This window comes from Vigna unguiculata, chromosome 3 (genome assembly GCF_037176805.1).
Source record: "Vigna unguiculata cultivar grain cowpea cultivar isolate G323 ecotype 2 chromosome 3, ASM3717680v1, whole genome shotgun sequence".
Taxonomy (NCBI): domain Eukaryota; kingdom Viridiplantae; phylum Streptophyta; class Magnoliopsida; order Fabales; family Fabaceae; genus Vigna; species Vigna unguiculata.
In genome coordinates, this window is record NC_140794.1 from 1,342,863 (window position 1) to 1,357,506 (window position 14,644).

General features: G+C 32.3%; 2 protein-coding genes across 6 annotated transcripts; one reads left to right on the top strand and one right to left on the bottom strand.

Moving 5' to 3' along the window:
* The first annotated feature begins 1,572 nt into the window (after positions 1 to 1,572).
* On the top strand, positions 1,573 to 5,684 carry LOC114175978 (uncharacterized). The gene is made up of 9 exons (XM_028060850.2): positions 1,573 to 1,734; positions 1,946 to 2,119; positions 2,359 to 2,782; positions 2,906 to 3,165; positions 3,254 to 3,322; positions 3,717 to 3,773; positions 4,107 to 4,159; positions 4,249 to 4,324; positions 4,434 to 5,684. Exons 1-9 carry the CDS (start codon positions 1,592 to 1,594, stop codon positions 5,365 to 5,367), a joined length of 2,190 nt encoding a protein of 729 aa, XP_027916651.2. The 5' UTR covers positions 1,573 to 1,591; the 3' UTR covers positions 5,368 to 5,684.
* A 951-nt stretch (positions 5,685 to 6,635) lies between these two features.
* Positions 6,636 to 12,127, bottom strand: LOC114178375 (3-hydroxyisobutyryl-CoA hydrolase-like protein 3, mitochondrial). 5 transcript variants are annotated; one of them, XM_028064239.2, is made up of 11 exons: positions 11,896 to 12,127; positions 11,386 to 11,487; positions 11,150 to 11,194; positions 10,856 to 10,908; positions 8,955 to 9,089; positions 8,767 to 8,863; positions 8,398 to 8,527; positions 7,920 to 8,098; positions 7,677 to 7,804; positions 7,486 to 7,587; positions 6,636 to 6,951 (listed from the first exon to the last, which is right to left on the bottom strand). In XM_028064239.2, the coding sequence occupies exons 1-11, from the start codon at positions 12,089 to 12,091 to the stop codon at positions 6,850 to 6,852; spliced, it is 1,269 nt and encodes a 422-aa protein (XP_027920040.2). In that variant the 5' UTR covers positions 12,092 to 12,127; the 3' UTR covers positions 6,636 to 6,849. The 5 variants fall into 5 exon arrangements, with proteins under 5 accessions (XP_027920040.2, XP_027920037.2, XP_027920036.2 ...); XM_028064236.2 differs by lacking the exon at positions 11,150 to 11,194; XM_028064235.2 differs by lacking the exon at positions 10,856 to 10,908 and having other exon boundaries at positions 11,130 to 11,194.
* Between the last annotated feature and the right edge of the window lie 2,517 nt (positions 12,128 to 14,644).

Here is a 14,644-nt window from a genome sequence, read left to right on the forward strand (position 1 = left end):
GTCATTATTCAAATTATATTATGGTGTTTTTAACTGTCGTAATTCAACTTTTATATTATTATTCGTAATTCAACTTTTATATTATTATTTATAATCCACCTATATTTATAATTTTTTAATTAATTTCTTAATTTAATAATATTCAACCTACATTTAATAAAATACTCGACCTCATTTATAATATTCTTTTTTATAATGATAAATAAGAAAAGCAAAAATTTATAACACTACAAAATAAAATTAACCAAAACTTACAATTTCATTGATAACTATCAATATTATAAAATACATTTGTTCCCAATTATGATGAAAAAAAATTCCAAAAATCCACCTAATTTTGAATAGCTAAATGTATCCTTAAAGGTAAAATCTGAATGTAAGGTTTAGGCACACGAATCTAAAACTAACAGATTTGGCTACTTATAGAATAGGGCCCAAGTGCAAAATTTAAAATGGTACGTAAAAATATATAGATCAATGTGTATGCAAGTCTAGAATGACTAATATGAATGGATTATGAAGCTAAACCACAAAAAAGGAATGCAAAATTAAAAACCAATGTTCCATCCAAACATGATAGCATATGTGTGACTTGTTTCGCAGAACGGTGCAAACTTCAAAGTTTAAATGCATGTAACAAGTCTACTATGGCCTATTAATATGAGATATGCACTTAAAGTTGAAGGAAAGATGCAACAGGAACGTGTCACGCTGGACACAGAAATAGAGAGACTTGAGCAAGCACCTCAAGTGCAGATGTATACTTCATACACCAACTCACTCAATGAGAGACCATGCATAGTAACAGTAGTAGACACGAAAAGAAAAAGGTTATTAAAATAAACAAAGCTAATTATTTCTGTATTTTACTTCTAATAAATTTTAAAGTTACACTATAAAATCCATATGTATTTGTATTATATTTTTTATTTTTTATTTAATAACGAAAGCGAACCAGGTTGGGTCATAATAAATTGATTAACCAGCCGGTTTGAATTCTTTGTTTGTATATTGTCATATGAAATGCAAAACTCGAGTTATTAAAATAAAAAATAATTATAATTATAATTCCACACTAAATTATAAATTAAGTTTAAATTATTGATTGAAAGTAAATGATTTAATATTTAAAATGTTTGTTTTTTAACCAAGTAATTAAAAATTTAATTATCCATTTAATACTTTAAACATATTTAAATAACTTGATCGGCTTTTCAAATTTAATCGATAATTTTGGAATTTATAAAACATATTTTAATAGTACTGAAAATATATAAATTTTAATAGATTAGTTATAGGTAGATTTTAGTAGGTCAGCTGAGTGAATGAATAATTGTTTTGCTTTGCATCGTCATTCTTTTGTTAAGAGGATGATGCCCTGTCCTTAAGCCACGTGTAAGGACATGATGTGTTGCATGGAAGGAAGTGTAACGCATAGAAAAGTCGACTTTGTGATCTACGGTGAGAACGGAAACGAATCACTAAAAGTCAGAATCGGAAGCGCCACGTGGAATCTGAACAGTGACGGTTCGTTGTCCTCACCGACTTAACCTCGTCCTAAGTTTCCCTCGCAACGCAACCCAAGAAACGAATGGAATCGGTACTCTCTTTCTCTCTGTTTCGCTTTTGCTTCCTCTTTCTTCGCTGCATTGCCATCATTCTCAAATTCTCTATTTCAAACCAACCATTCAGAATGCAACGTTTTGTTGACGACGTCCTCGCTGTTACTAAAGAGTAACCACTTTTCTCTTCCATTTCCATCCATTTTTTATCATTATGTTTAGTGACCATTATTAAACAAACTTATCAAACTATTGATTTCTTAATCTAAATCTTTTTATGTTAATTGTTGCTTTAGAGCAATGAGATTCTCTGTGCCAAATTTTATCTGATTTTTTTGTCAACTTAATTTTGTATGAGTGGCGAAATCTAAATTTTGGTGCAGGTCGGTGAAGACGTTTACTTATGAGTCGTTGAACAATACTGTGAGACTGATCAATGGTGTCTCAGCTCTGGTGTTGGCACTGCTACCTGGGAAAGCTAATATACTTGAAGGTATTCAGGGTTGGGAGCTCCGGCCAACTTTTCGTGGACCACGCTTACCACGTTGGATGGAAAAGTAATTTTTTGTCTTCGTTTTCATAACAGTTTTGTTAAATATTTCTTTGTGAAATCTTATTTCTATCATATGAGAAATAGACGGGTTCAGTGTTTTTTATTTTTTTTACTTCATGTGAAACATACTTTTGTTCTAATTTGCATTGGATTACATTTGGGATGAGCATTCACGACTTTGTATTGTGCCCTGTTTTAATTGTGTACACGGTTCTTGACACTGTTTCCCTTGCCTTTTTTTAGTGGCGCGTCCTCTTTCAATCAGTTTATTCATGAGCTTTCTTTGGATTCTGATGTATCAAGCCAAGAATATTTATCTGGAGAAGAAGAAGAAGATGAAGAAGAAGAAGAAGAAGAAGAAGAAGAAGAAGGTGGTGGTGATGAATATGAAGAATATCCTAAGACTCCCTTGTCTCCAAGTTCTAGAGTCCCCAGAGATACTTTTACTGATTACGGTAGACACCAGACGGATTGGATATTGATTTCTTTACAGTTCTTGATGGGTCTTCCATTTCGTCTTTTCCAATTAGTTTATTCTGGGGTGTCAAAACCGCGATCCATCGCTGGCTGTCAACACCCTTCACAACCACATCCACCCAATGGACTGCAAAGCCTCAAGGATCAAATTATTCATCGTGCCACTGATAGGAGACGTGGGGTCATAGAGGTTGAGCAGCAATTTCTGTCCTTATTACTTTATGTTGTGTGTTTCTGACCTTATATTTATGCTTTAGCTGTCTCGTGTATGTAACTTTTGCAGTTTTTTTTTCTTTCTTGTTTTTTCAATCAGGATCTTCATTTGGCCATGGAGATATTTATAGAGGCTGTTTTTGATGTTATTCACAAGTCTATACATGTTCTCTTTTCCCCATCAGAAGCTTTTGGAACTTTATTCAGGTTGTTTTCATCTAATGAAAGGCCCATTTTAGTTGATAAAGATGTTGTTGAGGATGCCTCTGTTTCTTCAGCACCGGCAGAAAGGAATACCAGCTTTCGTTCGTCTCTTAACACAGATGCCCGGACATGTCAAGATGTTATAACAGAGCTAGGGTAAAGTAAAGACTGTTGTTTACACCAATCCTTTTTGTTTCAAGATCTTGCTTGTCCAATTAATGACTTGTACTTTCAATTCTCACAGGTATCCATATGAAGCTATTCATGTGATCACTGCCGATGGATATGTTCTTCTTCTAGAAAGAATTCCTAGGTAAATAAGATTTTTTTTAGGGAAAAGTATGGTCCTCCGTTAGTGCAATCATCCACCCTCTTTGATTTTGAACTTATCGTGATCATTTGACATCTTTTGATCTAAACTTCTTTTCTATTGTTATATGGAGTGAATTGAATCTGATATGCGGCTTTTTTTTGGTAATCATAATGCATTTTAAAGTTGTGGCTCATTCCTGACATAAATATAGTACTGTAGCACTATTGGCATCAGGACTCTATTATGTGTAAAGGTAGAGGGTTTTGAAAGTTATAACACAATTTTTTCCTTCAGAATATATAATTATGACGGCATTGGAAGAAATGACAATAGGGAGACTTGATTATTGTTATTGCTTTGTGTAGAATCTAATGTCTGAAATCTAACTTCACAGGCGAGATGCACGTAAAGCTGTTTATCTTCAGCATGGAACCTTTGATTCATCAATGGGGTGAGTAATGTTGCTGTCTCAATCTTTACTAGTCTGGCTTTAATTTGTAGAGTATTTCTTTTCATGTGAATATAAAGTAGAAACCTGTATAGTGGTTGGGTAAATTTGTGTTGCGTCATATTTTAGTGTAATTATCCTTTCATTAGTTGTGATATTGGCATGACATATAGGACTGATGAGCTTTCTGTTTAAATTTTACCCTGCATCCTCTGTTCTGTACCAGATTCCCTCCCTCTGAATCGTGAATTTGTTTCTATTGTTTCAGTTGCTTGGATGCCAGAATGATGTTATGACAATAGTGGTAGTCTAATAAGTTAAACTTTTTTGGTTCAGTTGGGTATCTAACGGTGTTGTTGGCTCTCCCGCCTTTGCAGCCTATGATCAAGGTCTGTTACATCAATCAAGATACTATGTGCATCTTAAGAAAATATCTGTTTTTGAAGAATTATCACACGTATGTTTGTTTATTTATCAGGCTTTGATGTATTTCTGGGAAATATTCGTGGTCTGGTTTCTAGGGAACATGTCAACAAGAATATCTCCTCTCGTGAGTAAGTGCTCAAAGCAAAACCTTTTCATTTGTCTTGTGTTGTCTTACACAATGTGGTTTATATTTACCGTACTCTTTATTCATGTGACATCGATGTAATTGTAATGCAGATACTGGAAGTATTCCATCAATGAATATGGGACGAAAGACATTCCTGCTTTAATTGAGAAAATTCATCAAGTAAAAACTACAGAATTGAAGCTTAGTAAGCCTGATATTGAGGAGGAAAGTAATGACGATCAGCTCTACAAGCTTTGTGCAATTTGCCATAGTTTGGGAGGAGCTTCTATGTTAATGTATGTTGTTACGCGTAGGTTAAAATCAAAGCCCCATAGACTTTCAAGATTGGTTTTGTTATCACCTGCTGGTTTTCATCATGACTCAAGCCTACTCTTTTCTGCGGCGGAGCGAGTGTTGTTTTTGCTGGGCCCTATTTTATCTCGTATATTCCCAGCCTTCTATGTACCAACAAGGTTTTTCCGTATGCTTGTTAACAAGTTAGCCAGGGACCTGCAACACCTACCTGCAGCTGGAGGATTGGTTCAAACTTTATTAGGTTATGTTGCTGGCGGGGACAGCTCAAATTGGGTTGGGGTTTTAGGATTACCCCATTACAACATGAATGATATGCCAGGAGTTTCGTTTGGTGTTGCTCTCCATCTTGCACAGATAAAACGTAGTAGAAGATTTAGAATGTTTGATTATGGGAGTGCATATAATATGAAAATATATGGTTCTCCTGAACCTTTGGACCTGGGTGAACGTTATGGACTCATCGACATTCCTGTTGATCTGGTTGCTGGTCAGAGAGACACTGTAATACGATCTTCGATGGTAAAGAGACACTATAAGTTGATGAAGGAAGCTGGTGTGGATGTGTCGTATAATGAGTTTGAATATGCTCATTTGGATTTTACCTTCTCTCACCGGGAAGAGCTTCTGTCATATGTTATGTCACGTTTGCTTCTTGTGAAGCCCAGTTCAAAGAATCATCAAAGGGCTCCAAGATTGAGGAGGAAAGGACAGGCTTCAGTAACTGGGTAAAAGATGATATTTCCTAGTGATGAGTTTTTGCTGTGTCTCACACAGTGTCAAATGGAGCTGTATATACTTCTCTGGTTACAGACCTGCGTCATCTACTCTCTTTTTTATTCGGTGTTTTGTTTATGTTTGGAGAAGAAATAGACCTTAAAAAACAATGTTGGAATACATTGTAAATAGTCTCAACTCTCTGACTGAATGGAACAGTGGCGCCAGAGAAAAAAAGATAGTTGTTGTATGTTGGTAGTTAACCTATGTTTGCGGAAATGTTGCGACTGTTTCCTTCTAAATCAAGAGTGTTGTTGAAAAGGTTTATTATAGATAGCAGTTATGTGCATTGATATTATCAAAGCTTTGAAATGTATTTTTTAATTAAATTATTTGAAAGAAAACCAAAGGTAAATTTTATGTTATGTAAGTTCAAATTATATCCGTAACTAAACTTTATATGATAAAATAATTTTATCAAAGAACTATTTAATTATATATTCATTTTATGTTTTATTAAAATTAAACAAATTGATCTTATAATTTATACACATTTATTTATATATGAATAATACATTAAATAAATTTTAAAAGAAAATTCGACTATAACGATAAACTTCGAAAAGAAGATTCAGTTAGATTATAATAATAGAATTTGATCTTTTAATATTTTATACGGATTAAAATCATCAATCAATTATTTTTTGTCTAATCAATTTCAATTAATATAGACAGAATACTCAAATTAATGTTAAGTGACTGAACCGCGAAAAGAAAATCAATTAACGAAGATGTGGTTTAAACTTATTTTAATAATAATCAATCACTTTAGTCTCAAAAAAAGTTAATTAACTGCAATTTAGATTCTTGAATAAAATCCTAGAATGTAACTCACCCTTTTAGTTATTAGAATTGTCATTAAAGTCAATGTTGCGCTTGGTAAACATTCTTTCATTTTAGTTCCTAGATTAAACTACTTACAATAGTTTTATTCTTTCAATTTAATTATTGTCGCCATTTTAACAATATTCTAAATTCAAAGACTAAAATGACAAACAAGTTCTATACATCACTTTTAGATACATATCTATATATTATAATACTATCTATATATTATAATACTTCCATGGATTTAAATAACAGTGCATTAAAAATCACTGTATATACTTTACACTAACACATAGATGGATTATGGCTGATTAAATTTAATTTAAAAAAAAAATTGAAAAGATCATATAAAATACTTAATATAAGATAAATTGTGAGCACATCAGAGATGTCGATTAAGGAAAGCAGAACCTTCATTTCTTGTAAATGGGTATGATAGGTACATCGTCCTTAGACTCTCAAAAACATGGATCTCATGTTATCATATAGTGAACAATAAATGTCACGCTAGGTCAGGACTGGAATGAAACAGCATCTGTTTATTTTATGCAGTGCCAACATTTCTTTAATGCATTTGAGAAATGAGAAGAGTACACTTTCTTTCTAAACTTACACTTCCAACTCCCCAACCTCTTCTCCTAATGGATTAAAGACGGCTTCCACTTCATTCGGATCAACTTCCTCCAAGCTTGATGGTTGCCATTTTGGGTTCTGCGCGAAAAACATTACTGAATATATTACACCCAAGTATATATTGAAGAAAATATATGAGCACAACATCCATGGACCGACCAGATATAATTTTTTAATACTTAAGTTAGAACGGTAGACTTATATCCAGAGAAATGAAATATATGGGGCCTATTTGATTTTATTGTTCTTTTTCAAAATTATTTCACACAATTATCTCACGGAGGAAAATTATCAGAAGAATGTTCGATAAATTTTTTCATATAGTTTTGAAATTAAGCATGCCGGTAGAGGCAATGAAATGATGATGGTGCGCAACGGTGGTAGTACTTTGATATGAGAGCGGAAGAGCCCTTGAATGGTAAGGAAAACGAAAATAACCAAAAAAAATACATGTATCCAAGTAAGTATTTTATGCCTTTAGTTTTTTTGCATGATTTTGTTTCATTGATAATATCTTAAGTAATAACACTATATTTCCTGGTTTAGCATACGTCTATAATTGGAGTTTGTCTTCTAGATTAAAATATACAAAACATAAGAAAAATAGAGAACCTGATCCTTGTCCACCAGCACTGCTCGGACACCTTCTGAAAAATCATGTCGCAGTGAAGACCTCAAGGCAATACGATACTCGGTTTTCATTACGCCATTAAGCTGGAAGTTCCCAATACAAATGGAATACACACAAATTAATTTGAAGACAAGGAAATCAACCACCCTTGCCCTTAAAAAAGAGTGCTTACCGTGGATAGTTCCTCATCAGTCTTACCCACTGCAGAGGCAACTGCAGAGAAGTACTTATTGGTCAAGGAAAGGGAAAAGGGAGCACCTTTTCTGAGGCCTTCGAGAGCTTCACTAGCCCACTCCACGACTAGAAATAGCAAATACAACATTACAACTAGTCTGACAATTAACTGTAATTTTAAACATAAGTATTTAATATACAAAGCAGTGAGTATCCGGACATTTCATGTCAATCAGCATACCATTAGGGTCAGTGCTTGACTGGTGGTTCTTTAGCTCCTCAATGATTTCAGTGACTGATTTATTTCCTCCAAATGAAGACACTATCTGAGGTAACAGCAATTTCAACTGTGATTCAGACTCAGGGTTGGCCTCAAATCTTGCTAAAAGTAATTTGATGTCCTGATGTGGATCCTGGGAACTATATAACCAATAAGTTTTGTGCAAGATCATTATATCTTTAAGGTTTGAAGGCTCGTTAATATGCAATTGTTGCAATTACATATAACATACTTCGTGACAAAGCCAATAGAAATGGAAGATTATTTCAACAAACATTTAAGAAGACCATGAGGAAAACCAGCAGTGTCCTTAACATGACACGTACCTATGAAGTAATATAACTTCATGGGGTCTAATTCAATCATAATCCATCAAGTCAATGGGGGCAAATTCTTAAATAGAGCCTTAATAGCTGGTCAAAGGTTAGAGGTAACATACAAGTTTGTCGCCAAAAGGGAATCCTTGAATGAACCTAATTTTCCAGATGGTACGTAATGCGTTCCAAGACCAACAAATATTGCATCTGAAGGAGTAGAAATCCTCTTCCCAGTCAATCCAAGATAAGCACCTGAAATTAGTAAAATTTTCATATAAAATTAATTTTAGCGGAAACTTGAGACTACATTTGAATACTTCACTAGTCTAGCATACATGTATTCATTATGCAGATTACAACAGGATAGTGCACCAAAAAAAAATGAAAGAGAACCATCAGTGTTTTAACAACCTCAAATCCACACATTAGCTAGTCTTGAAAAAGCAATAAAGAACTTAAAATGTTGTATTAATTTTAAAAAATATATTTACCAACAGATCCTTCCCCTGGACTTTGAGCTGCTATATAAGCAAAACCTACATCCGGGAACAAACCAATTCCATTTTCTGGCATGGCAAGAATGGTTCTCTGTAGATGAGAAAGTAGAAGAAAAGTCATATGCAGGATCTACAATGGCAATTCATGATTAAACGAAGCAACTATTGCCAGGTGAGCATACCTCTGTTATGATGCGATAACGGCCGTGACCAGATAAACCAATTCCAAAACCCATTGTTATACCATCCATGAAGCTTATATAAGGCTTTGGATAATCAGAAATTTTGCATATCAGAGAATACTCAGCAGTGAAGACCTAAAATACATAAGAAGAAATTATGATTAGGTAGTAGATTAACAGGTCATACAAATATGCAATATACAGCAAAATGCATAATTGTCACGACATTCTTATCAAACACCGAAGTTAAATTGTTTAGCATTAGGGTCCGAATATGCAAGAACTTGCAAGGATTTTAAAAAAATTGCACAAAATAATGATTCCAAGGCCGATTTAGCAGGTCTGATTTATGTACAGAAACAGGCCCTAAAAAGTCCCCAAAAGAGCACCATTTGGTCAACTATTTCGCTTTTTTTATTCTTTTCAGAAACTATTTCAAGCACATTTGCCTCCTCCTTTACCGTTTTAGGCTCAGAACTTGCAGCATTAGTTGGGAATTGGGGGCTTAAGAATTGGAATTGAGAAATTACGAATTTGATATCATCACAAATTTTGTGTACTTGACTCTCAACTTCAGAGTGTGATGATTTCATCACATTAACTTTTAAATTGGTCATTTTTGTATCATCTTATGTTGTTCTATTATACTTTCTAACTTGATTTTGTTTGATTGTGAAATTGAAATTTTGGCTTTTCAAAAATTTTATGATTATTCTTTTTTAATATTATTTCATATTAGGTGTGGAAAATATGATGTATATTTTCTGATTTGGGAAAATTACAAAACAGGAATAAATAGAATACAAGGGAATAAACCTCGACACTAATCTATCCGTTAAAATCAAGGAAATAATTCTCTCTATAAATGCTGTACCTAAATAAGGAAATAAACCTGATCTTATTTACATTAAATCCTTCCTGTTATGGGCTGTACAATTCGGAAAGGGATAATTCTGATTGATATATGCTGATCTCCAACAGATTCTGATTGATATGCGCTGATCTCCAACAGTAGGTAAACTCGTAGGAGTTGAGTCTTAAACAAGTTTATGAAGCTTCCACAAATTTATTTAGATTCTTGAGTTTGATTACATTGCTTGGTTGACAGCAATTAGTAAGCCTTAACAAATGTATTTCTAGCAGTCTCGTAAAGTAAAACACCCCAAGGAAGTTCAGTGTCAAGGGAAAGAAAGACTGTCAAAAGGGTAATCCCGTAATGACAGAAGGGGCACTGATAGGCCTGAACTGGAAGCACATTCTGGCCACAGCCATAAACATACTACCAACACCTGGACAGGGATTGGTTGCACACCTTCAGGAGTGAGGATATATTGTGGCCTTACCCAAAAAAAAAAAAGGAAAAAAAGAAGTCGCATAGATAGCTTCTTCAATCACAGACTAGGATGGCACATTTTATTTTGGATTAAGGATGTATTTGGTGAACAACTTAATTAAAAACTAACTACATCAACTCTTAGCAAATGAGCTAGGTTAAAGTTATTAGAATAAGCTCAAAAGAGCTTATTTGATGAACCTCTCCATGGAGCTAATCGAACTAAGCATTTAAAAAACATACAAGGTTATAAACTACATCTGTCACCTCAAACCAACTCTTCCAAAAGCCTCCTTAATTGGTCATGAAAATTCCTCAACTACTGGACATTATCTGTTATCTTATAAGTTGAAGCTATTAAAGCTAGTTAGCCATGAATAATGATATAATAAATTACAGTGTAGGAAATACTTTCTCTAGAGTATAGTGGAAATATAGACATTATTAGTCAATAAGTGCAAAATATTCCAATAGGATAGGTATATATTTTGCACTGACATGGGTTTGATAAAGAGAAAGGGTATGAATCTGAAGGCATGTATAATTATTACAAAGAACACAACTAGACCTCAATCATATCTGATAGATTGTTTTTGATTGTTATCTGCTTCACATCACCACCTGCGGATAAACTAAGATCTCGGTTACCGAGTAAGTAAGAAAGTTGTTGAGAAATAGAAAATTTTGTTTGATGAAACACAAACTATAAACCGCTAGGATAGCATTGAAAAAAGATGATGATGTTGACAAAGATGCAAACAATATATCCAAAGTACATCACAGCTGCAACTGGATAGGAATGTATATTTACATATTTGAGATTAAAACAAATAATATGAGACCTTCGGCACTAAAGGAGTGTTTTTGTCCTTTTGTATTTCAGCAACAACCCCTTTAATATCCATACCTGCATTGACCACCAATGGTGATTCTCAAAACCTTACCTAGCACTCAACCAAAAAACCTCAAATTGAAAAAAGAATATCTGCATAAGAAGCTCGTTTTTTAATCTATTTATTTAAGCTACAAAAATTCATCAATGAAGAATCGCATTAAAAATCAATGAATTGTGTATTTTCTCCTATGACTCAATCATACCGGCACAAAAGGCACGAGGCGAGGTGCTATCGACCAGTACACATTTGACGCTTGGGTCCGATTCCCATTCATCAAGATAACTTTTATACTTTACATCCATATCTGCACCACAAAACGTTGCAAATCAAAATTTTAAAAAAATAAATAAAAAATAAGCCCTCACAATTAATCAACTGAAAACGCCAATAATTTAAACCAAAAGAAAAACAGATCTAGACCTAGTTTTTCTCATTCTATGTCGCACAGTCCATACCCAGAATCATCATTCGTTCAAAACTTCAATACAAATAAGCCAAAAATTTCGCACTCTCCCAATCTTCGAGGGCTTATGACACTAATCACATATACTAATTTCAAGTAATCGATGAGCTCCCCAATAATTGCGTATTGCTATAAAAGCGAACTCAACTAAACAGTCCAGATTCCAAAAGCGAATCTCCGAACATAATTCTCAACTTAAAAGGATGCATAATTAAGGAAACGAAGAGGAGAAAATAGAACATAAAAAACCTAGGTTCATGGCGTTGAGTGCTTTGGAGCGATCGAGGGTGATGACAGCGACGCCGTTTGGATGAACATCTCCCTTCACGAATTCTTCGGCCATAGCGGAAAATAGTCGCGCAGAGAGAGCGATTGAAGGTCGAGAGCGAGAAAGAGAAAGAGAAAGTGAACTGAGAAAACTGTGAACTCTGACACCCACTACCATTCTTCTCTCTGATATACCTCTGAAAACCAATACGCTTCTATTACCACCTGCTTGTTACACATTTCTTTTTTTACCTTCTTCCTCTTTTACCCTTCCTTTTTCTTCTATTTCCTCCCTCACCCAACTCTTCGCTCCCTTCTCTCCAGGGTTAAATTAGTCAACAAACTGCAAACTATGCCCCATTACATTATTTCGGGTGTACAGTCTTTTTCCTTCTTTTGCTGTTTTATTATTCATTTTTCTTAGTATTTTTTCTTTTTACATTTACATTATCTGAGAAAAAAATCGAAATTCGTGACTATTTTAAAAGACATTTATTTTGGTCATTCAAAATTGCCATAAAGTATTATTATATCGTACTTCTTTAAAAATTCATAATATTATCATTTATGAGGTGTCAAATTTGTTCACTAATGACACTATGTCTTTGTCATTTGAGTAACTGTAAGTATAAGTGAGTACTTGGTTGAAATTAGTTTAACTTTTAATCCAATCTAATTAAATTTAATTGGCTCTGATTGAATCTTAAGTTTATACTTTATTTATTTATCAATTCAACTTAACTCAAATATAGTCATGTTATGTTGGGCCATACTTAATTAATTAATAAAATTATTTCCTCTCGGTAGAGAAGATATTTTAAACATAGTTTTTTTAAGCCATAATTCTTACATGCTAATAAGTTCATAAATACATTTCTGAAAGTATTGAAAAAAGTATAATCAGTAATTATAAAATATAATGATTATTATTATATTCTAGAAGTCCAAGACGAACACATTTTCTTTAAGAAGATTAACAATTACTTGCACTAAAACATGTACGCTACAAAATATTTAATCATAATATTAACATAATCATTCATAAGTACTTTCTTAGTAAAATAAAATCACTACTATATATTTATCGTGTATTTGATTTTAAAGTGAGAAGATTAATAAAATGAAAGATTATGAAAGGTGTAATAAAAGAGGAATTGTTTTCGGGAAAAACTGAAAGAAGATGAGGGTTGGCCTGCGTACGCTGTTAGAATTGGTCGCTGGTAAGTTTTCCTTCTATTGTATTTTATTATTATCAAAATAATCGTAAAAGTGACTTTTAGATTCTTTATTTTTTTAAAACAATAAGTTTTTAACATGATTTTTGGAATAAGATTTCCACAACAATTTTTTTGAAATATATATGATATTTTTTTGAAAGATTTTTTGAAACAATTTTTTTAAAAAAATATAATATCTATAACTATATAAAAGGAATTTCATCTTTTGTGTCCATATTTCATTATTTCAATTTTACCCTTTATAATTTAATTATTTATTAAATTTTTAAAAATTAACGGTTAATTTTACAAGTTTTTATAAAATTATTTACTTATCTCCTTCTTTTTTCTTCTACTATTCATCAACAATTATTTTTCTCATATTTTCTTCATATATTTCACTTTAATTTTTATAAATATACTTTTATTTTGTTCATTATAACATTACAATATCATCAATTATAAATATAATTCAAAAAATATGTACACAATCGTGATAGCGCCCGTGTTTACCCTAATATTTTAGAATAAACTTAAGAATTTCTCCTTTTCTTTTCTTTTTTTCTCTCTACAGTGATAAATATAGATACAACTGTGATGACAGCAACGACAGCGTTGCATGGTGCAATGCGTAGGATATTTTTAGTCTTTTTATTCTTAGTGAAGTGTACTTAGTAATAATGGAGATTCAAGAAGAAAAAGTTCGGTAGTATCTATAATTTCCAAAGTAAAGTAAAATAGGATAGATGGATTTATGGTAGTGCAAAAAAAAGAAAAGAAGGGGTGCAGGGAGAAATAGCCCTGCGTTGAACAGCCTTGACCCATGAAATGTTTGGAGCAGGGGGTCTAAACCTTGTGAGGGGGTATTCCTGTAAACTTGGAGTGATTAATTAAATATGAAATTCAGAAGAAGAATTGGAATTTCTACTGTTATTTTTTTTTTTTCTAAAAAGGTATCTGCGTGCTTTTACCCATCCAATATTTATGATAAATTTAAGATTATATTTTACTGAACTGTTTAAGAAAAGTTGCTTTTATTAATGTTTTTATAATTTATTTATACTTTGTTTGGATTTGGATGTGAGTGAAACATATAAAAAAATAAATAAATAAAGTTATTTGGATTGAGAAAAAAAAACCCTCAACAGTAAAGTAAAGATAAAAGTATTTTTTATATTTTATTAACTTGAAATAAACAAAATAGTTAGATAATATAATAGATTATAAAAGTATCTTAATTTAATTTTAATAAAAGTATGAACTAGAAAAAATTATCGAGAACTTTTCTAATATAATATTATACTTATATAGAATTTTAATTGATTTTTGTTAATATTTATTTTATAAGAAAATAAAATCAAAATTATTTACTAATAAATTTGAAAATTTTAATTATCAACTAATATATTCGTTGGTAAATTGTATTAAAAATTTTTATTGCCGACAAATTTGTTTGTTAATAAATTTTGTTACTAAAATACACTAAATTTCTCATTTTGGATTTTTACAAATTT

Coding starts and splice junctions, on each gene's coding strand:
- LOC114175978 (XM_028060850.2), top strand. CDS start 1,592: ATGGAATCGGTACTCTCTTTCTCTCTGTTTCGCTTTTGCTTCCTCTTT. Junction 1,735..1,945: donor GTCCTCGCTGTTACTAAAGA/GTAACCACTTTT, acceptor ATTTTGGTGCAG/GTCGGTGAAGACGTTTACTT. Junction 4,325..4,433: donor AAGAATATCTCCTCTCGTGA/GTAAGTGCTCAA, acceptor ATTGTAATGCAG/ATACTGGAAGTATTCCATCA.
- LOC114178375 (XM_028064239.2), bottom strand. CDS start 12,091: ATGGTAGTGGGTGTCAGAGTTCACAGTTTTCTCAGTTCACTTTCTCTT. Junction 8,099..8,397: donor TCCCTTTTGGCGACAAACTT/GTATGTTACCTC, acceptor TTGGTTATATAG/TTCCCAGGATCCACATCAGG. Junction 7,588..7,676: donor CTGATGAGGAACTATCCACG/GTAAGCACTCTT, acceptor GGGAACTTCCAG/CTTAATGGCGTAATGAAAAC.